This window comes from Cupressus sempervirens, chromosome 8 (genome assembly GCF_028749045.1).
Source record: "Cupressus sempervirens isolate cs-2001-9-10 chromosome 8, ASM2874904v1, whole genome shotgun sequence".
Lineage (NCBI taxonomy): Eukaryota > Viridiplantae > Streptophyta > Pinopsida > Cupressales > Cupressaceae > Cupressus > Cupressus sempervirens.
In genome coordinates, this window is record NC_143125.1 from 463554812 (window position 1) to 463573715 (window position 18904).

The window sequence follows — 18904 nt, forward strand, 5'->3', positions numbered from 1 at the left end:
TTGTTCTTAAGCAACTAGATACTTTCTTCTATTGATTTGAAAGGCATATGTCTTTTAGTCCAAATTCATAGGTTGTTGTCATAGTATGATTGACTCTCTTCCAATATAGATATTGGATTTCCACTTTAGTCTTTTATATAAATTATTTTCTATATTCTTTTTTACCCTAAAAGATGACAAGATCATGCTCTGATACCACTGTAATGTCCCCACTATTATCGTTAGCTTGATACAAATAATACCCACAAAATACATGTTAAAATTAAATAATAAGTGTAAATATACTATTACACCCTCTATCTTAACCCTAAACCTTAAGGACATCCCAAGATCAAGATTACTAACCCTCCCGAGGATCTCCAAATCATGAATGATATATCATCAATTCTAGTACCGTCTTTAATTACTTCTTTGTCTTCTCTAGAGTTCTCCCTCTAAGGTTCTTCTTGGAAGAGGTAACCTTAGTCTAGGGCCCTTAACACATATGCATATGTTGATATCAACATAACACTCCATCAACTATATCAATCTTAGACATGTTGGTTAGATGAAGATTATATCAATCTCATATACCAACATTATAGAGACATATAAAACTCAAGCATGTCATTTAGATGGAGATTTTTAATCTTACATACTGACATTGTATAGATTCATTAGTCTTTGGCCCATCTGTCAAATGAAGATTATATCAATCTCACATACTGACATTATAGAGATTATAACCATCTAGATGGTGTTGTCCAAATGGGGAGCTACACCTATCTTTGCTATCGACGTTAAAGATGTTTGAGATCACTCTCTTCCCTTCTTAAGGGAATCCAATAATTTCTTCATGATATAAATATTTTAATAACAATAACATCATCTATACATATTATTTGTTTGAAGTTTCATATATGTACATTCAATCTCTATGTGTCTATAAACACACACACATACATAATTTATTATCACATATATAATGCAATAATAATATGTCATTTAATATTTGTTTACATAGAAATAAATACTTATGAAACTAATACTAACAATATAACTGTAAGAACCGAATTCTCTAATATTGCCACATACGCAAAACAACCATAAAATGCGGAAAACTAAAATTGAAAAGTCAAATGTCGACTACTTTTGCATAAACACTTATTCCCATTTCATCAAAGTTGAAAAATTAATTTTTGGACATAATTAATGTCATTTGTTTCTAATACAAGCCGACCACATGTCAGAACTACAAAAGCATAAGATACTGATATATACATATAACACATCGATCTTATGTCATAACTATGTCAACCTATGCTATGTTGAACATAAGCATAGCACAATCACATCATATGGTATAAATTGTATGATAATATAAAACAATAAATAACATGCCATCGAAACTTAGTGTCCATTTGCATGTAGTCTTATCTCCAAGCTGTCGAAACACTATCCATCCACTATCATGAGACAAAAGAGTGGTCTAGGCACTTTTACTGCCCAACCATGGAGTGGTTAGCTCCCCGAGGTTCTTCAGTTAAGAATAACTACCCGACCCTGGCATGAGAAGGCTAGCAACTCGGCACAAATAGATTGGAAGGATCTAGTGCAGCCTTTGTGCCTAATCTACTTACACATATGTCTAGTAGAAACATACACAAGGATGTAGAAGAGGGAAAACAACATAAAATAAACAATGCATCTCAATTATATGCATAAATGTTTTACCGAGCTTGGCCAAGCATTATGAATCAATTTAGTGTAAAAGATTGGTAGGTAATATATAAAGAATAACAATGCAAAATTTTCCTTAATTACCATTCTCTTTAAACCTACATTCAGCACCCTTCCTAAAATCAAATGTTATTCCCAAAATAATTTTATGAAATCCGATATACACCTATTTCAAAAATGAAACTTGTAAAAGCTTGAATATACTTTGACAACAAAACATTATATGCATAACAATCTATTTAGAAGTGAGTAAAATTTAAAATTAACTAATTTCCAAATAACTCATTATTTCTTATGATCACTAATATGAGTAACAATCCAAATAACTCATTATTTTTTATGATCATTAATATGTGTAACATAATAAGACGTAAATCATTACGTTAAAATTGAAGTTAAAAACATGGGTCATCGAGTTTGACTCAAAATCACACAGTTAAATCCTGATATTCATATCACAATTTGACTAGCTGTGGAAATTATCTCTTACTTATCAATATTTTCTCATTCATGGTTTTTTTCTTCGATTTGATGCGGAACTGGCTACACGTTTAAACAATTTGATATTACTCTATTGAGGGGTGTCTGCGAGTTCTTTCAACCGCATATACTCTTTTCTTGGAACTTCCACTATCATGACGCGTAAGTTATGCTTTGTTTTACACAAACCGCATATATTCTTTTCTTGGAACTTCCACTATCATGACGCATAAGTTATTCTTTGTTTTACCTATCCAGCCAGAAAAACGTTTTATGCTTTGGTCTGTCTTTTACTTCAGTAAGGATGAGTTGGTTCAACACATAAAACACAATGAGAACCTACTATATGGTATCATTGTTGATGAAAACTGAACTGGATAGTTTCAATTCTTTCCCGGTGGACGCATTTGCTAGGATTACATGGTTTAGAGACAATATCTAAGTGAACAAAAAATCTCGGCATGAGTGCTACATGGATGTACATGCGGTAACATAGTGTTTTCGTATTACCAGTACCAGTGAGAAATAGAATCAAAATCAAATACATGGACATATGTGGAACGACTGAACATATTACAAGGAATTAAGATGAGCGGCTGCCCTCGCGGATTAAATCTGTACATACCGCTTACAATTTGCTAATCAAGACTCAATGAATATGAGTGTGGCTCCATTTGAAAGGTAAGTTGCGTTGTTTTTGGTTTACCCTGCTCCTAAATTGCTAACTACAGACAGTATAGTTTACAAGAGACCCATAAAACTAAAATCAACCACAGAGAACAAACTCCATTCCTGCCACTCAGCATAAAATGGAAAAATAATGGAATTGAGGCAACAACTATTTATATGAACCGCCCCTAACTGAATCCTACAGTTCCAAAGTTTGCTATTGGATCACAAACCTCATTTTATCTACCTATCAAATACCAAGCAATAAAACTTAAGAGCTTACTGTTTAATCTATTGTTGACCACGTTTTCCTGAAAAACGTTTCCTGGTGATTGAAATAGTTGAACAGTTTTTCTCTTCCTATACTGCCCTTACAAAACGATAAGATCTGATTCCATTTAACGTCATAGCCAAACAAACGACAGAATAGCAAACAACGACATATAACTCTAAAAACACCAAAAATAATTTTAGAAAACGCCGTGCGTAATTCATAGTTTTAATCTACGCGTCTTGTTCGAATCCCACAAGTCTGGCGTGGGTAATCACGCACCTCTCATACAATTCTTGTGATTTGGAATCCATCTTCAATCATTCCATTTGAAAGCTGGTAGAATATTCATCTACGCAGTGACTGCTACACATAATAAAAGATGATGGAAAAGTGCGGTTATGGGAAGGATGGAATATTCAGATCCCTAAGGCCTCCATTGGTACTTCCAAAGGACGAGCATGCAAACCTAGTCTCTTTCATGTTTAGGACTTCAGCAGCTTATGCTCACAAAATAGCATTGATTGATGCTGATTCTGGGGAGAAACTCTCTTTCAAAGATTTCCAGGAGAGAGTACACCAGGTGGGCAGTGGATTATATCAACTTGGTATCACGAAGGGAGATGCGGTTCTCATATTTGCCCCAAATTCCATTAATTTTCCTCTTTGCTTTCTGGGAATTATATCAATTGGGGCAGTGGCAACCACCGTGAATCCTCTGTATACGGCTATGGAAGTTAACAAACAGGTGCAGGATTCAAAGACCAAGCTCATCGTTACAGTCCCTGAGCTCTGGGGTAAAGTCCAGGATCTGGGCTTACCCACCATAATTATAGGATCTCGTAAGGATGTTGATCTCAGTGGGTCTAAGTCAGGTATACCAATCACTTGCTTTTCTGAAGTATTAAACATGGGAGCCAACAAGAGTCCACCCGTGGTTCGAATCAGGCAAAGGGATACAGCTGCACTCTTGTATTCCTCTGGGACTACTGGGATCAACAAAGGGGTGATTTTGACTCATAGGAATTTTATGGCATCTGCCTCGATGGTGTGCACAGATCAAGAAGCCAGAGGTGAGAGGCACTTGACTTGGTTATGCCTCCTTCCAATGTTTCATGTATATGGCCTGGCAATTGTCACTCTTGGTCAGCTTCAAAGAGGAAATACTGTGGTTTCCATGGGCAAATTTGATTTTGTGCGGATGCTGCAGATCGTTCAAGAGTACAAGGTAACACACTTGCCTATAGTGCCACCCATTGTGATTGCACTTGCAAAGAACAAGAAAATTCTTGCACAATATGATCTGTCCTCTCTCAAGGAGGTCATCAGTGGAGCTGCACCACTTGGAAGCGATGTCATGGAGGAGAGTGCAACAAATATCCCTACAGCCTCTATTCTTCAGGTGAGTTACGTGGTTTCCATCTTTCCAGAGTTTTACACCAATGTTGTTTAACATTCTTTTCTGCAAGCACATCACCTTTAATAAGAATATGGGAATCTTCCTCAAGACCCTAATCCGGTACCTTGCCTATGGTCATAGAAAACGAAGTTATGAATTCCATTTTGAGCAATTCTAAGCGTCTTTAGACAATAGCAGCTTGAAATCTGTTTGTTATATTATTGTGAAATTTGGTAACCTGCGTGCAAGAACTCGTCTCACATTAACATTAAGTATTTAAATCAGTGGAGCATGTTAAGGGATCATCTTCTTTATGGAAAACAATGCAATAAATTTAATTTTTTCTGGTAAAATATTGTATTCTTTGAAAGACCTAATCTTAAACAAAACATGGGGCATACTGAGGGTTTGACATCTGCTTTAGGGGTAACCAAGCAGTGAAGTTGATGTGAACATGATATGGGCAAGCTTGGGTATGTTTATAAAATTATAAACCAATAACAATTACCCAATAGCCAGAAAGGATTTGAGATAATATTCTACTTGTCTATTGCTACTATTAAGATTTGCAAGCTAGACGATCCCCCAAAAATCGAACATGTGACATTCAAGATACCAATATAGGGTAAATAAATACTTGTGCCTCCAAATACAGTGCATGCTTTAGCAAAGTTTGACTCTGCTATAAAGGCTTTTATTACAACTAGCGAGACATATTAGGTAGTAGGTATAACTGATCTGAACATCATGCTTATGCAATTAGAAATTTTGCAATACAGAAGCAAGCTCAATCACAAACACAATGTATGCCAAACGGTTGAGTGCAATGAAATTGCAAATTGCACAGAATTGCAGTGAGGATGAAGATAAAGAGTTTCTTTTATTAGTAATTGATTTGTTGATGTTAACACGAATCAGAGGAGTCTTGTAGCTTCCTTCCTAGAGGACCCTATCACCTGTCATGCAGAAGGCATGACTATTTAGTATTTTGCCCCTAATTTAGGCCTATCTTCAACTAGGAAGAATAGTATCCCATTTTCAATTCTTCTATGAACTATGGTAGATGATATCTGTACTTTAAAGAATTAGTTACAAGAACTTTTGGAAGATTAACCATCATGCATATCATTGGTTTCTAACAATCTTGTGGATTTTATTTGTTTATACTTTATTGTACTGCCTGTTTGTTTTGGTGGGGCTTAGTGATTGCTGCAAAGCATTTTTATATGTAATTGGACACCAACTTGATGCAATGCTCTTTCTCTATTGTGAGATCTCTTTTGTACAAAAATTGGTTACTATGAAGTTATGGGTGCCGCTTAAATCTATTAAGGCCTGCATTTCTATTTTTGATTTTCATTTAAAGCAGATGATTTTCATTGATGGAGACTTCTCCAAAGGTTTCCTTCTGATTTTGTGGCAATTTATGCTTTTTGGTATCTTTTCCCACTACACTGTAGGCAAGAGACACTGCTCAAAGAGTTTAGATGTTGTCATTGATGACAACTATATGTGTAACAACCACTTTTTCCTGGGTCTTAATTAACAACTAACATGTTTTAAGAAATATAGTTATTACTTCATTTTCATAGGAAGATAGTTATATCAGTTACGTTCATGTGAATGAGATTAATGGTTACAGTTAGTTAAACATAACTTCATGATTAAGAATTGAAAACACCATCAATGAATTTACTATGGAAATTAAAATCTACATATTTTGGAATTCAAAGTCGAAATCAATCTAAGGATGCTTCTGCAAACACCCAAGTTAGTCCACAAATACTACTTAGGATCAAATGATGATTACCATCAAATACCACTACATCAATTAGAGCATCACATACCACTGTATCAATTAGGGCATCAATTACCATTGGATCATTTAGGGCATCAGATACCACTGTATCAATTAGGGCATCAATTACCATTGGATCATTTAGGGCATCAGATGCCATTGTATTATTTAGGGCATCAGATACCACTGTATCACTTAGAGCATCAGATACCATTGTATCATTTTGGACATCAGATACCATTGTATCATTTGAGGTGTCAGATACGTCTGTTTCATTTCTTTTCTTCCTATAGCTAAATGTGGCAATAACGTAAGATTAGAAGATATGCTCATAATCGTTATTCTTATAAATGAGAGACTGAAATAACAATCCAATAGATATATTCCATAATTCAGTTGGAAGCTCAACCTATCTCAATGGTTACCAATTACATTGACGAGAAAGGTTGCTTTCGTCAAAGGGAATAATCGAATTCAACGATATAAATTACTCCGTCATATCTTCTACTTGTATAAATATCATAAAAGTAAAAATACTTGTTACCAATAAATGTTTGAATGCTCAACTTATTTTTATTTGATGCACGTCCTGACATCTCGTGGAGAGGGGAAACATTGTCAGGGGCTTAACCACCCAACCACAGACCTTAAACTTATCTCCACACTTTCTTTAACTAGAAAGGCCCTCCCTACCCGGAATAGACATGGAAAACCTTGTCAGCCACTGAGCATCCTAGTATCAAATCACACCACTCGACTTGACAATAGGAGAAAATAATAAACATGATCATGCATGAGCTATTAAATGATTCCTTTTAAAAATGATAAACATTGTTATGTCATATCTGATTTTGTTTCATGTTATTGCAGATTCTTTTCTCTCACCTCTTCACCCTTTTCCTTGGCTATATAGTCGGGTGAGTCCTAGGTGTTTGAATCTCAGAGCAACGAGCTCTTTGTATTGATTCTCAATTGATATAAGAATGTTACATGTTTTTCAGCGAATCACATTTCTGTGACCTGAGAATATAATCTTAAGACTAGCATAATAAATACCATTTGATTCTGACTTTCAACGGCATAAATATAATATGATAACATGTCATGGATACTTGGCTTTTATTCATCATAATCAATTTTGTCCTAGAGAGGGACTAACTGATGATATTTTAAACAAGATGATTTGCATCAAAATTTGGAACTGTATCTTAGTGCTATAATATTAAAAAATGCAGTAATATCTGATAATAAAACATATTGCAATGCTTGGGATATGGACAACCACATAAGCTGGTAAACTCTGGAAATAAAATGGAGTCTTGTTGGATGCTAGTATTCAGTTCGTTCATAGAATTTACTTCAGGTGCAAATCTCTATGTGATTATCAATCATGACTTCAGCAAAAATACTAATGAAATGGCAAATCGTTGCAAGGAAAAATGTAGTGAGTTATCGGGTATTATATTGCAGAGATATCAGGTGTAGAAAATATGCAGAGGTAACGGTGATACGTGGAAAAGAAATCGGGTGATATGTATATGTTCATGGTCTCTTTCTCGGCTTCATAATATAAGAAGTTTTCGAAGTCTCTCTGGCTTTCAAGAAGCTGTAACTTATAAAAAAGAGACTTGGCTCTTGAATGCCAATATAATATGCCAAGTGTGCATTTTGGTTTCAAGTAAAGAATTGAATAAATAAGGAAAGAAATTTGAAGGTTATAAGTCAAAAGAATATTATAAACATATTTATTTACTTGCACGTAAATATATCTTATTAAGATGGCACATGGTAATTGTTTATCCAAGGTTGTACCTTTTAAATATGTATATCTAAATACACGTTTCATCTTAGAAGATTTATTTTATCTTCTTGTACATGCATTAAATGTACGTATTAAATAGATAAAATCTTGTATAAAATAATACTATGATGTCATCTTTTATTTATATCTATGTGTACGTGCATAAATCTGTATTAAAATGATGTGGTGGAAAAGTCAACCAAAAACCATTTGAGGTACGCATTATTTTTAATTAAAAAAAATTAATATTTTAAATGTTTATTTAATAGCTCATGCGTGTCCGATTTGTGTATCCTGTTATTCAGTCGTTAGGTCCTCAACCATGGTGATTCACGATTCATACCCATTTGCTTAGTGATGGTGATGCTTCTGTGCCCAATTCTTTTCTGACAAAGCTTCCACCCCTTTGATGTGCTCCCTACAAAGAAATTTTTTGCAGTTAAATCATATTACCATAACAAGTTATTAATCATAAATAACCATAACAGCTAACTGCCTTTTTAGTTCCATGAATTCATAATAAATAATCAACTAGTATGTTATCTTCATATGAAATTATAACGACTAACCATCTTACCATTTCATAGGATTATAACAAATTTAACTGTCAACAGACTTCATGTGAACCTCAATAGCTATATGAACATTTTAAATTGGATCGAAAATTGAGATGTAATAATATGATTCCCCATGTTTGCATGATTGGAATTGGTCAAACCGAAGGTCAGAATGAAGATTTGGCTAAGTTTGGTGGTTAATAGTGCAGTTGACAGTTTTCGGTATGAACCTAGAGGAAGCATCATAAAGTATAATCTAGCATATCCCAGCTTTGAATTGTCAAATTTTATGTTGTGTTCGAGATATGGAGTTTTGTGTATCAGTTTTTGGATAAACTATGAGGAACAACTGAAGGGTTTAGTAGATCCTTATGTGGATCTTTTGGATTAATTTTGATGATTTGTTTTTGAGTTCGAGGATGTTGAGCTGACATGGGATAGCATGTGAGTGTTTATTTGTGGTCCACATTATGTTTTACACTTAGATTTGATCAACAGCTATACACATTTCATTACCTTGAGAAATGTTCATGAGGCTGACCAGTGGATGATGAATACTAATGTAGCAGATATATAAGATCAATTTGGTCGATCATTTTGGTTTGCATGATATATGTTGATGTGCGAAGTATATTGATTAGAGGCTCAAGTAATAGCAGATCAGAGATATAGCATAAAGTGTATTGACTCAGTATCTTGTGTCTGATTGGAACTTTCCTTGGCATTTGTAGTTGCTGAAAATCAGTTCAAGCTATTTATGACTTTGTAATTATCACATAGGCAGGAAGCCTTTTGTAATTGAGCAGTGGGCTCTAGGTAGTGAGCCCAAATGCACGTGCATTCCATTTTGTAAATGTTCAACAGGGTTAAATACTTTTAGTTGAGTATTTTTTATTTGTGGGAACTGTCCCCACCGTGGTTTTTCTTCTAATGGGGTTTCCATGATAAAAATCTTGGGTGTTATGGTGTTGTGGATGTTTATTTTAAGCTTCACTACTTCAATTTGCATTGCATGTGGTTTATGGTTAAAGATGCAGTTTATCAAGGTTAAAAATTGCACTACATTGATTCACTCCACCTCTTAGTGTTCCTTAATACCAACAATTGATATCAGAGCCTTGTGCTTCAGAGGAAGTCTAACAGCTTGAGGAAGATCCTGATAGGTGGTTCAATGGATTCAAACAATGTTCAACAATACTTACTGGTTGTACTTGAAGATCTTGATCAGTCTATAGCTGAAGTCATGGAATTAAGGAAGAGTCTCAAGGAAGCAGAAAGTTTCATTGAATCATTGAAAGGGAAATTGAACAAATTCATGGATAAGAGGAAGGAACTTGTTGAGCAGCTAAAGGGGAAAGAAGGCTCAAATAATGATACTCAAGCCTTGAAGGAGAAGTCAGATAAATGTGAGCAGCTTGCAGAAGTCAAATAAATTCTATAACATGAGATGGAATTTATGGTGATGAAGCTGACTAATGAGATTGAAGGATGGAAAAAGAATGAAGAGAATCTTGAGAAATTCTTGAAAGAAAGATCTGGTTGAATGTCACAGATTGAATTGTGAGATTGGGCGACTACAACTTGATCTAGAAGAGTCCATACGTAATGAGGAAGAACTTGGAAGGGTGAATGATATCTTGAGGAATGAACTTGCTACTGCAAATGAATACAAGGAGGAATTCATGATCAGTTCAGCTAAGCTGGATGTGCTTCTTGAAAGTCAAAGGATGAAAGGCAATACCCAAGGTCTTGGATTTGAGAAAGGAGAGAGCTGTGGATCAGGTCAAAGAAATCCCTCAATGGACAATTAGAATGACAATCCCAAGAAGTCCTCGACAAGACAACCTAATGCTCAAAATTTCAATGGTAGATTTTTTGTATGCAATAAATTTGGTCATACAGTTGCACAAGGCAAAACTAGAGTGAATGCTACATCCTTTATTGGCCGGTGTTTTAAATGCAACAACCATGGGTACAAATCAAGTGAATGTAAAATGAACAATACTCCTTACAGAAGGAATGTTAGATGTTATGCATGCAACAACTTTGGACATATTGCTAAATAAAGTGAATCAAGAGGAAATCAGATAAACCATAGGTATGGACAATCAAATGTAGTGTGTTACAAATGCAGCAATTCTGGACACATTGCAAAATTTTGTAGAAGCAAAATTGTTAACATGAACATGAAGGGTTTGGTGGATTGAAACAATAGACATAATAATGACAAAAAGAACAAAAAGTTGATGTGGATGAGGTTAGACAACAAATAAGTAGGACATGGGTGAGAAATGGTGATATCGATGTCAATGGTTGATCCACACCTAAACCTGGTGTGGGAATCTCTCTATAGAATTGAATGTAGGCCTTTGGCCTATAGGGGAGCTTCCATGAAAACTCTTAAAACCCCCCTTATATAGCTTGATACGTGGATGTAAATGTTCTATTCAGATATATCAAGGTGTTGCAGACATGTTTGAAGAAAGTCCTGATGTTCGTAGAAGGATTTTTGCATCACAAGCAGAAAACCAATCACCTAAGCAAATTAGAGTACAAAGCATTAATATACATGTAAAAGTTAGATGTGCAAAGGGATAAAAAAGCGTTTCATCATTTCATTTGTCACTTTGAACATTGAGAAGTGCTTAAGAACTTTGGAAGGCAAATTTAGTGAGATTGTCAGTGTTGAAAGTGATACAAGTAAACCCTAGTTCATTGGAAAAGAGGTATTTTACTGCATTGCTTGAAATCTTTCAACTTTGATCATGGATACACTTGAGATAGTTGATATTACTAAGTTCCCTCAACCTAAATTCAAGGAACATCTAACAAACGGATTTTCATAACAAAATAAAGGTGATCTAGAAAGAGTTTTCCTCAACTAACTATTGAAACAAAATATATTGAATTCCTTTTCATGAGAAATCAACTGATTTTAACTACCAACGATCAACTGAGATAACAAAACCCAACTCAAATAATTTTAATGATAATAACAATCAACTGAAATAGCTGTAACAATGATCAACTGAAGTAGCTGTAATAATGCATAACTGAAATAACTATAGTAACGATCAACTGAAATAACTGTAATAGTGATCAACTGAAGTAACTGTAATAATGCATAACTGAAATAATTATAATAACGATTAACTGAAATAACTGTAACATCGATCAACTGAAGTAACTGTAATAATGCATAATTGAAATAACTATAATAACGATCAATTGAAATAACTGTAATAACGATTTACTATCTTTCCTTGCATACAAGTAAAGTAAATGCATAACATAAAATAGAAAGAACATATGAGGAGTATCTAGCGAGTCTTTAATTGATTTTGCAAGCCTCGGCTTTCGGTAAGAGGAGAAGCATTGGCTTAGGGTTAACCTCCCAACCTTGATATTCATCCCCACACAATCTATTGACTAGAAAGGCCCTCCCTACCCCAAGATTAGGCTTGGGATATTTTTAGTCCAGCCACCTGAGCATTCCGGTGTTTAGAATGTCCGCACAGTTATGGACAGACATGTCTGAATAATTGGCACTACTGACATCAAGTGATCATAGATGACAAACATGCCTTTAACGTCCTTGACCAAGGTTTTTTAATGGGTTCAATGACCTGATCATCATCGCTTAACTTGACAATAGGGGATCAATAGTATGAACAAGCATGAGCTATTAAATGAAATTAATTTAGAATTGTTATGTCATGTCTGAATTTTATTTCCATGTTATTGCAGATTCCCATCTCACCTCTTCACATTTTCCATGGCTATACAGCCGGTGAGTCCTAGGTGTTCGAATCTTAGAGCAATCGACTCTGTCTGTTGATTCTCAACTTGATATAAGAATATTACATGTTTTCATCATATCACATATTTGTGACCTGAGAAAGATAATCTTTGCAAAATATTTACTGTCATTCAGTAGTAAAAATAAAGATGTGAAAGCATATCATGAATAACTGGTATTGACCTATCATGAGAAGTACTAACTTAAGGAGGAACTATCTTATGATACCAAACAAGGATGGTATTCCTAGAGTCTATAGCTTACTACTATAAATACAATGCAGAGGTATCTGATAAAAAGAATATTTTATAAATCGATTGGATATGGTAAGTCAAACACATAACCTGGTAAGTTCAGAAATATTGGAGCTTTGGTTGGACGCTAATAGACAGTTCCTTCACGAAATTTACTTCAGGCGCAAAATCTCTATGTGATTTTTAATCATGTCTTCAACAGAAATACTAATGAAAGGGCAACTCGTTGCAAGGAAACATGTAGAGAGTTATCGGGTGATATATTGTAGAGATATTGGGAGTTGTATGGAAAGATGTCGGGTGATATGTTGCAGAGATATTAGGTGATATGTTGCAGAGATATCAGGTGATATGTTCCTCCTCATGGTCTCTCATGGTTTCATAATATAAGGAAGTGTTCGAAATCTCTTTGGCTTCCAAGAAGCTGTAACTCATAAAGAAGAGACTTGGCTTCTTGATCGGCAATAAAGTATGCCAAATGTGCATTTCGGTTTTTAGCAAGAAATTGAATAAATATGGAAAAAGATTTGAAGGTTATAAATCGAGGATAATTATAATATATTTATCTACTTGCACGTAGATGTACTTTTGAGGTGGCATCATATTATTTATTAAAAAATTAATATTATGGTGTCACCTTTATTCGTATATCCATGTGCACGTACATAAATATACGTTATAATGATATGGTGGAAAGGTCAACCAAAAACCATATTGAGGTATGCATTATTTTTAATTAAAAATAATTAATGTTTTAAATGTTTATTTAATAGCTCATGCGGGTTCATCAATTGCACCCTGATGTTCAAGTCGCTAGGTCCTTACCAAGACAATTAAAGGTCATACCTGTCAACCCGATAATTGTACTAAGCTAGTATCCCATTCCGTTGATTTCGTTTAGCAATGCTTCTCCTCTTCATCTTCTCCTGCAATCACCCGTGCAATATTTCCACGATAATAACAAGTTCCATGATAAATCCATAATAACATTTAATGTAGATAAGGAATTTAATTATTAACCATAATTCTAGAATCAAGCAATTGCTAATCATCACATGACAATCAATGGATAATGATCATCATCATTAAACAGTTAACATAATGAATACAATGGATATATTTAACCACTCTCTTCACATGATTATGAAAGAAAATCCATTACATCTAATGGCTATAAATAAATTTAAAATTAGGTCAAAATTTGGGATGTAACAAAACACCTGTATGAATCAATGGAGGATGATCCACAAGGGCATTCTCGACCGTTCATTATAGTGTCTTGCATGTGGAAGATGTAGGGATTATATTCATGGAAATTTGGAGGAATTAGGTGATTCTTCGATTACAAAGCTCCATTTGGACAAACTTTCCGTTAATTCACAACTCAAAGATGAATATAGTCTTAGAACAAAAAAACCTAGCTCGAGTTATTAGGTTACCAACTTTTGATGAAGATGAGTGGGTTAGGTATGTGCTAAGTAGGTTTCATGTAGAATTCGTGTGGCTTGACAAACCCTATAAGATCACCAAGGAGGTTGTCAGGGAAGTTCTGGTTTTAATGCCTCTAATGAGGTCCCTACATTAAGAACTATCAAAGATTTAAAAACCAAGTAGTTATTGATGCTACCGGTTCTCTGTGAGATAAGAGAGCAATGACTATCAATGATTGCATTCTAGATTATGTAAGATTTGCAGCTATGGTTATAGGTTACAAAATCTATCATTCTACTAGAGGAATTTCAGTATCTAGCACACCTATATACTCAGCATACAAGATGGTAAAGGAAAATGCAAATTATGATTAGTGTGAAGTGTTGAGAGCTTAGTTGATGGAGAACTTGGTGAAGACCAAGAAGGATAGAAAGAAAACTTTTAAATACAATACCTTAATGCTGTGCATATTATTATATTTCATGACTGGATTTCCTGGTATTGGCAAAATTTAATGGAATACTAACAGACCAATTGCAGTTCAGGTTAGAGAGTATATTCACATACTTGACAACAAATCTAGGAGAATATTGAGGATAATAGTTATTGAGCCTTGCATCAGATGTCTTGGAGAATATTATGCCAACTTATATTAGAGATCCATCTGATACTCTGTCTGGTCAATTGAAGGGCCTTATCAATCTGGTAAATCCTCACTTTGAATCTCTTGAGAATTCTGCAATGATTAGAGTTAAGGATGAATTTGAAGGTAACAAATTCAATTAGTTGTGCTGTTAGGAGTCAGTATGAAAAGCATTCAAGATGCTTTATCTGAAGGAGGAAATATTTACAAGGCGTGTCTATCTTATCCAAAAAGTGCTCTGAGGACATTGTGAAGTTAGTCAAGGATAATGAAAAGAAATTACCAGAATTGTTTACATATTTGATCCCTTAACAATTTCTGTATATAGTCATGAAAAACATGTTACTTTTTTGATTGATAAGATAAAGAGTTTAATTATTGAGAAGGACAAAGCTGTGGGCAGAATTGGTGAACTTAGAAGCCTACTTGCTCCTAAGTTAAGAACTTTGTTCAGTGCATTGAAGGAAGCAGAGTTAGCATTTTGTACAAAAGATCCATTTGATTTTCAATCAACATAGATGCTTGCTTATGCAATTTGTGGGCAGATTCAAATTTTGGAGAGTCTAAAGCAGAGTTGGGACAAGGATTTGAGTTCCTTGAAGAACACGTTTTCAGATATCTTCAAGTTAATTTAAGTTGGTAAACTCTTTTTGTATATATGCAACATGTATATGAATTTCGGTATAGAATTTTGGTTTGTGGATCCACACCTTTGCCATTGCTGTTGAAGGCGAAGAGATCGATCAGTGAAAAATGCATGTTCAGCTCAGGGGGAGACATAAATTTTGCATTTTTAGGAGTTAGTGTTTTGGAACTGATTTTGACACTTAGTCATTTTTCATTAAGTGTTTCCGTTAATGCAAAGGGAGAAATTGTTGAAAAGAGACACTTCTCAGGGAGTTTAAATGTTGTCATAGATGATAACTGACATGATTACCCATGTTCATGTGATCGGAATTGGTCAAAACGGAGGGCAGAATGAAGATTTGACTAAGTCTAGTGGCTAATAGTGCAGTTGATAGTTTTTGGTAAATGATTCGCTATGGACACCCAGTTTCTTATTTTGTGGTGCAACTGCAGATCTAGAGGAAGCATCATAAAGGTATAATCTATCATATCCTAGATTCACATTGTCTAATTTCATGTTGTGTTCTATATATGGAGTTCAATGTATCAGCTTTTGGATAAACTTTGAGGAACAGTTGAAGGGTTAAGCAGATACTTATGTGGCTCTATCAGATTGATTTTGATGATTTTTTTTTGAGTTTGAGGATGTTGAATGGACATGTGAGATAGCATGTGAGCATTTATTTGTGGTTCACATTATGTTTTACACTCAGATTTGGGCGATAGCTGTACACGTTTTGTTACCTTGAGAAATGTTATCGAGACCAATCAGTGGATGATGAATTGTTATGTAGTGGATATATAAGATCCATTTGGTTGATCATTTTGGTATGCATGATATAAGTTGATGTGCTAAGTATATTGATCAGAAGCTTGAGTAATAGCAGCCTAATTGGAATTGTTCTTGGAATTTGTAGATGTTGTGAATAATCTCAATCTAGATGTGATTTTGCAATTATCACATAGGCAGGAACCCTTTTGTAACTGTCCTTGGAATTTGTAGATGTTGTGAATAATCTTAAGTCTAGCTGTGATTTTGTAATTATCACATAGGCAGGAAGCCTTTTGTAATTGACAAGTGAGCTCTAGGTAGTGAGCCTGAATGCATGTGCATTCCATTCTGTAAACCTTTAACAAGGTTAAATACTTTTTCAGACTATTATTTTATTTGTGGGTTCCATCCCCACTGTGGTTTTCCCCTAACAGGGTTTCCACGATAAAAATCTTGGTGTTATGGTGTTGTGGATATTTATTTTATGCTTCAGCTCTTTAATTTTCATTGCATGTAGTTTATGGTTAAAGAATTAGTTTAGCAAGGTTAATAATTACAGAGCACCGTTTAACCTCTCTCCTAGTGTTCCTTAATACCAACACACACTACATGCATCCACTTGTTTGTTATTTGGTTGATGCTTCTAATTCCTAGACTCCTGACTTTCTTTAAAATTATTTCTATTGCATACAGGAAGTCTTCTATACAACTGTTTGGATCTTCTTTGTTTCAAGGGATAACACCATAGAATGTAAGCTTGGAGGACTTGGAGAGTATTTGGCATGCCCAAATTTTTTACTTGTCAAAACTCAACAACTTAAGTAGTAAAATTGCATTTTTTTTTGCAAACTTCAACTAGTCTAAAAAACTACGAGAACGTGTTTTTTGTTACATTTGATTCTCGAATACATATGGATTACAAAAAAAGGATTATCAGACGAAGCCAAATAGTGGAACTAGATACAATAACTAGCTACTAACTAATAACTATGTCGAATTTATGATGATTGTGTTTGAAAATCATCATCATAGATTTCATATCTAGGCAGCTAAAACATTACAGTTTTTACATCTTCGCCTTCCTCGCCTTAAAAATTGGGAGCTGGAAGGCATGGTTCTTGCATTTGATTTTGGCTCCCTATTTTCCATTTGGTGTAGAAGATTGTGCCTATGGCTACACCTTGTTGGTAGATGGAAATGGCTCCTCCACCATATCATTGTCATCCAATCCAATCTCCCTTGCTTCCACTACAGCCACATCTTCCATGGCTTGCCTCTTGAAATCAACAATCTCATTCTCTATAAACGAGGAGGCCTCATCATTTTACACAGTCCACTAATTGCATGCATTAATCTCATCAAAATCAATAAGTTTTTCTGGCCGATCTTGCACCTTTCTTCTATGAAGCTAAATGTTAAATTGCACAAAACTGAGATTGTTGAGGCATTGTCGAGTCAACTTATCATACTTCTTTGTGTGAATGACATAAATCGAATTCCAATTGCATTCACAACCAAAAGCATTACAAAAGCATTACAAGGTTGAGACAAAATTCAGAGGGCTAGACTTTTCAAATTTGGGGTTATTTCACACCAATCTCTTCCCACCAAGAATCTGCAAATAAGATAATCAAGATTTTGTAAATAAACAAATATTCTATTAATAATTGTACTTTATAAATTGCTGCAAGTCTTCACTTTTTCTTGGTGTTTGAGTCTCTCTTATGCATATAGCTAATTTCAACGAAAACAACCTCCACTAGCCGCCTTTTATCTCTACACGTTTGAAATTATGATTTCTCACATTTTAAGTGTCATTCTCTCAGCACATGTGGATAGGCTCTTCATAACCTCCTCATTAGCATCCATGAAGTTATTGAAAAGAACTTGGTGCTGAGCTAGTACCCTGTTGCTTGAATGGGTTGGGGGAGTTGATTGTGATGGAGCCTGAAATTCTAGGCTCCATTTGTGCAAGATTTGAAATTTTGGTGCAACATTAGTGGCATAGATAAAGTAGAGATTGTGCAATGTCAGCATGTCAAAAGTGTTTATTTGAAAACAAAAGCTAGCAATAATTGAACTGATCATGTCAGGGTATAAGCATTCTGTAGTATTTTTTAAAGTAGTGCACCATGATGCTGTTGGCCATATTTGAAATCCAATGTACCTGAAACAATGGAAATCACACATTCCTATCTGCAACACATTTGCTACTGTGTGATATAACTAAGTGACTACTGTAAGTCATCCTTTGCAGATATACAAAAGTTTGATGATCAGAAATGAAGAATAAGTGCATGGACAATTTCAAGAACATCAGTATCTCAGCCCATGGCTCCTTGTCAAGTATATGAAATTATTTGGCAGAATTATCAAAGGATACAGTCACAGATATGTCATTAAGAGCATACCAGATTTCTTTCTGAGCATAAAGATGTGCGTTCAGGTCGAAGATCACGAGTATTCTAGCACACTAGATATCTCTGCCGCATCCTTTTATGATGAGAATTGATGAAGAAAGGGAATCATGGGCCATGTTTTTGTATTTGTTATATATCTAGTGATGTTCTATCACAAGTCTGGAGAAAATCAAGCACCCTGTTCTGGGAGTGTCCTGAAGCATATCATCATTGCGAGGAGTGCCATTCAGAATAGAGTTCACGATATTGAGAGCTTTCTCACCT

The 18904-nt window shown here is 34.8% G+C and overlaps 1 protein-coding gene across 1 annotated transcript in view; it reads left to right on the forward strand.

The window, feature by feature from the left end:
• The first annotated feature begins 2421 nt into the window (after positions 1-2421).
• Positions 2422-18904, forward strand: part of LOC149543244 (putative CoA ligase CCL7) — a 105934-nt gene continuing 89451 nt past the window's right edge. Inside the window, exon 1 of the mRNA XM_089798092.1 lies at positions 2422-4541. Within this exon, the coding sequence (XP_089654218.1) occupies positions 3522-4541 (1020 nt within the window). The 5' untranslated portion in view covers positions 2422-3521. The remainder of the gene's footprint in view (positions 4542-18904) is intronic.